Here is a 10,618-nt window from a genome sequence, read left to right on the forward strand (position 1 = left end):
AATATTTACAGTATCTAGATGCTGGGATTTTGCTACTATCAGGCGCAGCTCTCTGCACAGTCTCGAGTGTCAGGTGTCCCGTCTGATCCTACGTTATCCAAGAGAGTCGTGGTTTTGGTCCAGGTGTGTCAGTGGCTCAGTGACTGTGTGAGGCCGTGCACTGGCTAAGCTGATTACCAAACTGTCTATTTCTGATCTCAGTGGAGTGATCTTTCATTGGCTTAGCCAGTGAACTGTGAAGTTACGTCACCCAAGGTTAATGAATCCCTGGAACTCTGCAGACAGGTTAGCAGGTCTGTTATGTTGCACATTAATTTGGAAATGGACTTATTTTGATGATCTGTATACTGGACTTTTTATTAGGGCTGTGCCGAGTACTTCAAACCTTTGAAGCTTCATTTATAACGTTGAAACTGGTATTTGTGCACAGTTGTAGATAAACACTCAGCTAAACTGTAAGTTAATTTTCCTTAAAATAATCTTGGAAACTGATTGCCTTGAAAAAGGAAAGTAAATATAACTTAAAATTAACTTTGAACTTAAAATTAATGTTTACTTTATATCTAAGTGTCAAGTTTACTTGAAATGTAGCTGTATTTACTGAATTTTGTGAAGTTTTTGCAACTTCAAAATGTCAAGTGACATTACCTTATTCTTTTTAAGTGTTAGCAAACTTCAGAGTTCATCATTCAGCACTGTTGACCAAGTCGGTAATATAGCAGACCTTTCCTTTTAATGCCCAACAATCTTTCCCATCTGCCCCAACAGCAAAGCTTGGATCCCATTGACGAAGTGGCTGCACTTATTGCTGCTACTGTGCACGATGTGGACCACCCAGGCCGCACCAACAGCTTCCTGTGCAACGCAGGAAGCGAGCTGGCCATCCTCTACAATGACACTGCTGTGCTAGAGAGCCACCATGCAGCACTGGCCTTCCAGATCACCACAAGAGATGACAAGTGCAACATCTTCAAAAACATTGAAAGGTAGGAGATTAATTACACAAGTTAACCCAGAGAAAATTAAAGTTGTCATTATCTGTTTGTCTCCACTGTTCATAGATCATCAGACATAAAACTTAACTTCACCACTCTTCTAAACTATCGAAGTTAAGGGGATGAAGAAGTATGGTGTTACAAGTCTTAAACTACTCGTCAATACAAAGACCTCAGGTGGTCTAATCACATAAGTGCACTGTGTCCTTAAGGGATAATATTGCTTCCATATAAGGAAGAATCCAAAAACGGAAAAAACTCGATGAATTTAAGCACTGTAATAATAGATCAGAATTAGCAACAGCAAAACTACATCAAAACATCCTTTACAAACTCTTGCACAACTCAACTCCCAAAACACATGCATTCATTAAACAGTCTCAAACAAGGACGAGTATGGCACCTGCACAGTTTATGCAGAAGTGTTTTAAATCGTGAGGTTTCAGGAAAAATGCATGTGTTTGGGAAATACTGAGCATACGACTATAGATAAATGAGACTTAGATTATGCTGCATGAGTTGTGTGAGAGTTTGTAAACCAGTGTTTTGTTAAAGTTTTGTCGTTGTTAAACGTGGTCCCCTATGACTTAAATTAATCAAGAATTTTCAGAGTTTTTGGATTCTTCATTGACTGGAAGCATGCAAGAAAAACCTTTTCTTTCTGAATTTTTGAGTGATTGACATACAGTATAAATCATCATTTGGGGGATGCAGTATTCCATGAAGCAATCATAATAGAAACCCAATCATTTAAATGTGTTTTGCAAGTTTGTTTTATTAAATAAACAAATATTCTATACTTGATACAAAATATTTGTGACATGTATCCATAGAAGCTATATTAGACAGATGTAATAGACAGATATACAGACAATAACACTAGGCAGTTATAATAATGTATGTGGTGATTTGATAAGAGTCCTGGAATATATTATATATTAGAATATATCAGGAAGGGCATGGGTGGATAATGATTGTGTGTGTGCATATTTGGATGTCTGTATGAGAGGCAACAATATGTACGTTTTACTGATTCTGGACAGATAGTTGTGTTGAGTAAGGAGCTGGCTATGGGATGTGTGGCAGAGAGAAAAAAAAAAGTCATAGTGACAGTAAATGCATCTGTTGGTATAGAAATATCAATATGATCATTAAGAAACAATGAAATTATTTGATAATCATATAATAAGCAATTTATGTATCTTAAATATTATATATCATTTTATAAGATTAAGAAAAATCCTATTTTATGTCATGAAACCTTGTGATACAGACATCACCTGAAGTGTCATAAGTTGTTATGTAAAGTCTACATATGTACAGATGAAAGCAATACTGTGTGTGTGTGTGTGTGTGTGTGTGTGTGTGTGTGTGTGTGTGTGTGTGTGTGTGTTTGTGTGTGCGTGCGTGTGTGTGTGTGTGTTGACAGCGGCAGGGTAGTAATGTGATTTGAGTCCCAAAGCAGAATAGCTCACATGTGCTGGTCCCCTCAGAGGGGGAAGGTGAACAAAGCATCCATTCATGGCCACTGTCACTGCAGTCAGAAGGGGAAAACTGTTCACACGGGTTTCCATGCTATTTACCACACTGTCATCTCCCTCGCTCTGTTTTTCTCCTCCCCATGCCTCCCCCTCCTTCATCTGATTTCTGTCCATCTCCGTCTCTCTAGGAATGAATATCGAACACTACGACAGGCCATCATTGATATGGTGCTGGCAACTGAGATGACCAAACACTTTGAACATGTCAACAAATTTGTCAACAGCATCAACAAGCCACTGGCTGCTCTGGAGGAGAACGGGGTAAGATTTTTAAAATGCTGAAATGCTTTCAGATGTTTTTTTATTTGCCATACCTGTGTAGAAATAGTAGTCCTTATTGTAGCATTTTTTTCTAGTTTTGTTTTGCAGAGCAGGAAGAACACAGGAGCTTTCAGACACTAGATAAACACAGTTACTGTAATCTCATTCTGTCTCACACTGTGGCAGAGCAGTACTCAACAGTATGCGAGAAATAATAGTTAAAGAACTTGAGAGACGGTGAAAGTGGTTCAGGGGACGTGTGGCCTGTTGTTGCCTCGGTGCAGATATCTTTGTGGGGGGAGAATTTTACAACTTGGTACCATCTTTCTCGTGTGTATGTGGAATGCTCAACACAGACTTTTAAAAGTTGTCTTGCCCTTTAAAGGCAGAAGTGATCCAAGTAATTGATTTGATGTTGGTTTTTCTCTAAATTGTTATACAGAGTGCACTTTCCACTTTCAGAACTTACCAGTTTATACAAATTAAACATTTATAGCAGGGATAGGCAGAAATCTGGAAAAGAAAAAAGGGCAAAATTTAAAAATACGTTCTCCCCACTCTATCCTAAGCCCCCCTCCACCAGACATGTGCATGTGTCATACAGTAACCCATTGATTCCAATACATTGATTTATTTAATCTTATTTTTTTGTAGAGTTGCATTTATTCAGCCATTCCTTGCCCCAATCTTTCTCTTTATTTATCAGACCACAAATGAGACAAGAGTTAGCAAGCTAGCCCCCCCACTGTCCCTCCTCGGTCCCTGCCTCTGTGGACTGCTTCCCTCGGAGCAGAGTGGGCAGCGTCTCAGCTCGGTCGACGGTTGTAGCAACTCTAAGCCAGCAAAAAAAAACTGGTTCAGAACCAGATAAGTTGGTTGTCAGCAGGATTAAAAAAAATAGCAGGATTTCCTGGCCCTTAAGTGCCAACTGTGACAATATCAGTGAACAGGTAATCGATGTAATCTGCGATTTTGCTACCCTTGTGTTGTTTCTGTCCTGAATTGTGCATCTCCCTCCACTGATGACACATCCTTGTTTACAATGGTTCTGCTCAAAAAACACAAGGCAGGATTCCATTGACCTTCCAATCGTGCAAATTGAAATTGCAAATGTAAAATACACATAATGGAAATACATCAGTTAAAAAAAAAACCCATTTATTGCAAAAAAGTTTTTACGCTCGCATGAGGTGGTATTTCAGGCGATCCGAAAAAGCCATATTTCGCAAAACTGCAATGGAAACCCTTTTTTCTCTTTTATAGGACACATGGCACTATGGTTATGCGCTTGTTGGTAGGAACTGGCTCTCTCGTGATGCAGCAGGCGTAAAGAGGTGTTATTGCATTGCAGAACTCTTCAAAAGTAGAGCCGATCATCCAAAAGTTTTGAATTCACAATTCTTATCATGGACTATCACCAGAAATTCCTCATACGTGGCCACTCTCATATATGAGCGGCTTGCCTTCTCATTATCACTCACATAACACGCCCATGTCCTCTTCGAATAAGAAATAATGAGTCAGTGTAATGGCTGCAATAGAAATAAACCTGTTAATGTTTTGAACATCCATTGTCAGGCTTCTTGGAATGTTATTGCAAGAGAAGTCACATAACATCACTCAGTGGAAACACAAGCATTTCGCAATTGTGTTTTATCGACATTTCGAAAATATTGCCTACATTTTATGCAGATCTGTAATAGAAGCCCACCTCCTGGCTGGTTTGCTAGATAGCACAGAGTTTCCAAGAATCCTTAACAGAACCAATTCAATTACCAAAACTAATTTGGTTGAAAAGGGGTAACTGTGATTGAAGACTCTAGCGAATGTAAGCTACATAAACATGAACCTGAAGCAGCAGTCATGAGTCTTTCTTTCCTGTTAGCAGAAGGCTAAACTATTAGCAACATTGTCTCTTCATCTCAGAAAGCTTAGATGATATTAACACGTTTTTTATTTTGTTTATTGTCATATTCCCTTTTTTAGAAGTCCGTCTTCCTTTCTTAGGTTGCTTTGCATTGAAGGCATTTGTTGCCAATGCTGAAATAGTAACTTTCTCTGCAAGATTCGCAGCCATTGAGTCAGGATTTCACTAAACAGATGTGCAAGTGCATCTGCATTTGTAGACCTACCAATAGTAACGCCCTCTGTGATTGACCAGAGTCTCCCATCACAGCCTAGATGTTCTAAAACCTGAAAACAGAGCCAAGAGGAGGTGCAAAAGTCTCATTTTCTCTCAGACCACTTGAATTCCAATTTGCTCAAATCTTATTATAGGATTTCTGCCCAGTGACGCCAAAATTAAGCTGCCTTACCCAAGCTTCAAGTGTTTGATTTAAGTTGTAATGGAGTTTAAGTTTAGCTGATAAAAAAAAGCTCTTTGTGTCACTTACAGTGTACTTTCATTCAGTTAACCTCGAGACTTAAATAAAACAGAGACCTCACTGAATTAAGCTCAGCAAAATAGACCCTCCGTTCTCCTGCTTAATATAATTGTCAGCGAATTTAATCTTGAAACATACAGTAGGCCTGCAGATCATGTGACTGCACGAACCACGCGGGACTCCTTTTCATGTAAGTACTGCAGGAGCTCATAATAAGAGTACAGAAAAGGAAATGGAAGGAAACTAAAACCTTCATCAGCTGCCAGCACCATTTTTCATCTCCCCAGTTTGGTTTACGTACCAACAGTTATTTTTAAAGTTTTTCAGCTACTATGTCTGCACTATAAGGAGCTGTCTATGTGCTAATGGTCTACTTGTTTTTTTGTTTTGTTTTTTAGGGAAACAATGATGAGGAATCTGTCAAAAGCGTTCTTACATCCCCAGAGAATCGCATCCTCGTCAAGCGGATGCTGATTAAGTGTGCAGACATCTCCAATCCATGCAGGCCTCAGGAGCTCTGTATAGAATGGGCCGGACGCATCTCAGAGGAGTATTTTGCACAGGTAATTAAAAAAGATCAAAAATAAATAATATGGTGTTGTTGAGGAAAGGGAGATGAATCCAGCAAGGAGCAGCTGCATTGTGAGTTTTTTGTTTTCTTTTTTGTAATTTATGTATTTATTGTGCGTGATGATCACTTGTGCTGTCCTCTCTGGTGCAGACGGACGAGGAGAAGAGACAAGGTCTACCAGTGGTAATGCCTGTGTTTGACAGAAACACGTGTAGCATCCCAAAGTCCCAGATTTCCTTCATAGACTACTTCATTACGGACATGTTTGATGCCTGGGATGGTAAGACAGCACAATATCATGCACACACTAGAGATACATGTACTGCCATGAATCTGCATCATTGTTACTTTAAAGGGAAAGTTCATTCAGCTTTGTATCATCATCACAATGTTGGTAGTCGCCTATTATGTAAATGAATTATGGTAAACTTCACTCCACCTTACCAGCGTCTCCCTGCTCGTGTCTCGGCTCAGATCAAACCACAGATTATAATTCCCCTTTTTCGTCAAACAAGGTAGTGTTGGTCAAACCAAGAATCTGTTACTGCGTTGCCTGTTTCTCACCTAAAATTTCTTCAGAAACATCTTTTAGTTTGGCTGCAATACCAGATTTTGTGAACAGGAAGTGGGTGCCATACTATTCCCTTTATTGTAAAGAAGAAGGCTAAAAACAAATGATTTCAAATGGTTAAACTAAGCAGTGCTGATTAAATATTAATCAAGATTCTGTTAGTACATTGCCAGTTTTTCATCTAAAAAGTTTTCAGAAACATACTTATGCTTGCTTTTAAACTGTGTGTTGAGATTGTTTGTAACCAGCCAGCTGCTATATTGTTTTCTATGTCAAAAGGGTAACCCACCAGCAAGAGCGTTTACTGGTCTGGTACAGTGCAGTGAGTTCTGGTAGCTGTAGGTTTTCTTCCTCTATAGCCAACGTGAATGCCACAACCCTTTTTCTCCATTTTCTTTGGTCATATAGCACCAACTTTGGAAGCATCTCTGTGTCTCTAATACATAGACAGACTAGTTTTATGATCCAGTAGTGATATACTTCAAATATTGTCATCTTTTAAGAATGTACATACACACACTTTTATTATGTGTTATGCATGCACTAATTTGATACACTGGACCAGCAGCAGTGCAGATACTGACCTTGTCACGTGGATCTGATATCGACCCAAGCCAGATTTGTTGTCAATGTCATCATTAAATTAGGATTCAAAATAAGTCAAATTCATAAAATTACTCTGAGCCACCAACTCAGTTGCAGCCACAGCAGTTTCTTACCTTACACAAGACTTTATTGAACACAGAGTGAGGAATACAGATTTTAATAGATAGATAGATAGATAGATAGATAGATAGATAGATAGATAGATAAAAATCACAATATAATATAAGAGAGTATAAGAGAGTCAAAAATTGGATTGGTGCGTTTCCACTAAGTCTTTCACAAGAAATGTATTAATGATATATTGGTGGCTGGCCTAGTGGGTCAGTGGATAAAGCGCGACCAATATCCAGAGCAGCGGCCGCAGGTTCGATTCCGGCTTCTGCCCTTAGCTGCATGTCACCCCCTATCTCTCTCTCTCCCTCTTTCAAGCTTAAACTGTCCTGTCCATTAAAGGCAATAAAAGCCCCAGAAAATAATCTTAAAAAAATATTAATATATTGGTGTTGATTCGAAAAACACATCACATTCTTAAAAAACAAACTGTCAAATCTGATACTGAGCCTTATCATCTTTTGTTGTCTCTCCAGCTTTTGCAGACCTCCCCAATCTTATGCAGCACTTGGACAACAACTTCAAGTACTGGAAAGGCCTGGACGAGAGGAAGCTGCACAGTCTGCGACCGCCTCCAGAGTAGGCGCTGCAGTGTTTGGCCCCGGGACTCTGCAGTCCGGGGCAGCCCTCCTATCTCCTGCTGGGGCGTCTCTCTCCCTGCCAGCCCAGCCAGCCAAAAGGGTCTCCTCGCCTTCACTCTCCTGCTTCTGTAGCACGCTGCGCGTCCACATGTCCGTCCACACAGAAACCACAGAAGAACTCCCTGATGGGCAGTTGCGGCAGCGTCATCGCTGGATTTACAACCCTGTCAGATGACAACTGTGACACAGGGACACACAGCATCCTTATGAACTTCTTGTGCCTCTCGGGCATTTGCAGTGTAGCTGGTCATGACTGAGAGAGGGTCCTTACAGGCCTCCTGGCAAAGCATCCGTCCCCTAATTACCACGTGGGCACTCCTGTCTGCCTGTTAAGTTGCTGTTTGAGTAAAAACTGCTTGATTACTGAAGGAGCGAGCAACACTGGAGGAGTGGGTGTAAGTGTGGCCTGCATGTGAAGGTGTCAGGCCGTATAATCACCTTTGACCTCCATCCCTGTGCTCGCAGCAAGGCAGGACTGCTCCCTCTGCCCCTGGAGGCCACACCATGAAAGAACACTCCACTGCTTTTTTTTTTTGGCAATATTTTTATGTGTCCTTCAGAAACACATCCAAGTTGACAGGTAGCTGTCATAACAGACATGTGGGAGGGGATGCTTTCTTTTTGGGTCAGGGAGTGGATCTTTACTTAAGGCCACTGCTGAGAGACAAAAACCTCAACATCATGATCATAGGTAACTAATTACAGATGATTTGGTATGTTAATTTTTCTTAGATGTTCCATATTTTCTATGTTAAAATTAATAAATGAATTAGTTGATAAATGAGAACAAAATAAATTTCAAAAAGAGAGAGAAAAGCCAAAGCTGATGAAGACAAATACTACATAGCTCTCAAAAAAAAAATCACAATTATTATTCATATGAAGCATTACCATATTAAACATTTTTATTTTCTTATCAAAAGTACCAGTTTGAATGAACACTTTTGTATTGCACTGTAAACAATATTAGAAATGTCTACGTCTCAGTGATTTGTCCAGGGATGGGATGTTGCATTGTAGAATAAGCTGTTATTGTTGATCATCAGGAGTTTGTGTGTGTGTGAGTGTGTGTACGTGTGGGTGTGTTTGGGCCGTAGGTATGGGTGCGTGGGTGTATTCATTGTTGCAACAATCCCTTACTCTTGGTTTAATGCTGTAAACCGCTTGACATTTGACAACAGCAGAAATATGTGAAAAAACATTTTGGACTTGAAAATTTTTTCTCCCAGAAATTTTTGTATCTGGTTTATCCTACTGAAAAGACTGCCTTATTTTATACAATATTTATACAGTACATCCCACTGTGCAACTGCAACGGACATCTGGAGTTTTTATTATGACATAGTCAGAAGGTTATGTTCAAGTAAATCTCAATATTTTTATAGACAATGAATTTTACACTGGATTTGCAGCAAATGAGATCAACCATTCTAGCTATCTGAGTACCTGAGTGAATTGGATGGTCACACAGAGCATGTATACAGAGAACTAAATGGTTACGAAGGATGTGGATCGCAGAGTTGTCTATCACTGTCTTTAAGCAGTCTCCTAGAGGCCAGCTTGCATTGATTTTTGATCAAACGTCATTCTATTTTGGCCACTTGTCCATCATCGTTATGCACAGCCCCGGGGAACAGCTTTTTGTTCAAGGCTGGTTTCAGATTAGGATACTAATATATGTTAAAGATTGTTGCTTATTAAGAATATTTCCTCTTTAAACAGTATATAAATGCCATAACAGCTAAGCAAATGATGGTTAATAAGATGCATTGACCACGGTTATCTTTGTTTCTCTCTTATGACAGAATTGTACACTCAATCAGGGGATTTGTTTGTTCCTTCTGATTCACACCTTGGTCTGAAGGCACAGAAAAAAAAATTTAGAAACTATTCAATGAAAAATAAAATAATGTCAATTCTAAGTTTGCAGTTTTTTCCTGACTTCTTTCTTATGTCATCTCTTTTGTCTTTTTTCTCATTCTTTACCAGCCTGCAGTATGCCTTTATAACTGTATTTAAAGGAGCAGTGTGCAGGATTTAGTGGCATCTAGCAGTTTTTACTGGGATTCGAATTATCTGCAGAGGTCACTTCCTCTCAAAAATAAATGGCCCAGGTGGTTAAAGCCAGTAAAAGCGCTGAATAAAGCATCTTCTCATCACAGATCAGTGTTTCTCACTCAGTGTTGCTCAGCTTGTCGCAGACAGCCCGCCAGCCCAGCATCTGCTGATGTTTGCTAATCTTTTTTCTCTGATAATTTAAGATCCAGACGTTGAGTAGAGTTATACCAGGAGACCAATAATCCACAGATGTCTCATCCTCCCCACATGGCCCATGTGAAAATACCAAAACACAAATGGCGCTATCTAGAGTCAGTGTTTGGTTTGTCTATTCCAGGCGATAAACCAGTGCTAAAAAGCTTTGCTAATAACACAAAGTTTAATAGAAATATGCATGTAGTCTTTACTCATAATGATGAACAGGAGAATAAAAATGTACATGTGACATCATATCAAAGTATGAGATATATTTTTTTATTTATGGCAAGAAAAAAAAAGTTCAATGAATAAAAACCATCCCAAACTTAACTCAACCTAAGTAACAATTTAAATGCAGGACTTTTAGTTAAAACTGAGTATTTCTACGCTGTGCTGTCTGTACTTCTTCCACCATCAGTGTAACATGTACCTTTAATGGGGGCTCCTTATTGCACCATGGGCTCCATAGTAGCATAATCCACTCATGACCATGAAGTTATGAAAATGGGGGCCTTTAATTTGCTATTTTTCAGGATCAATCACATATTTTAAATCTATTTTGGGTCAATACTATTAAGCAGCTTTTTTAAAACTTTATTGAAGAATGGCTTAATTAGTGACATATCATATTGGCAACATAACATGGGCCTATTGACCAATCTTAAGTGCTCAAATAATGGC

At 39.3% G+C, this 10,618-nt stretch overlaps 1 protein-coding gene across 2 annotated transcripts in view; it reads left to right on the forward strand.

The window, feature by feature from the left end:
- Positions 1-9,603, forward strand: part of pde8a (phosphodiesterase 8A) — a 64,893-nt gene extending 55,290 nt beyond the window's left edge. For both annotated transcript variants that reach the window (XM_042492321.2, XM_088075750.1), the window contains exons 18-22: positions 769-986; positions 2,665-2,797; positions 5,580-5,744; positions 5,903-6,032; positions 7,517-9,603. In XM_042492321.2, the coding sequence (XP_042348255.1) occupies positions 769-986; positions 2,665-2,797; positions 5,580-5,744; positions 5,903-6,032; positions 7,517-7,623 (753 nt within the window). In that variant the 3' untranslated portion in view covers positions 7,624-9,603. The remainder of the gene's footprint in view (positions 1-768; positions 987-2,664; positions 2,798-5,579; positions 5,745-5,902; positions 6,033-7,516) is intronic.
- The last annotated feature ends 1,015 nt before the right edge of the window (positions 9,604-10,618 follow it).

Source organism: Plectropomus leopardus, chromosome 1 (assembly GCF_026936395.1).
Source record: "Plectropomus leopardus strain MGB_pleo_1.0 chromosome 1, ASM2693639v1, whole genome shotgun sequence".
Taxonomy (NCBI): Eukaryota; Metazoa; Chordata; class Actinopteri; order Perciformes; family Serranidae; genus Plectropomus; species Plectropomus leopardus.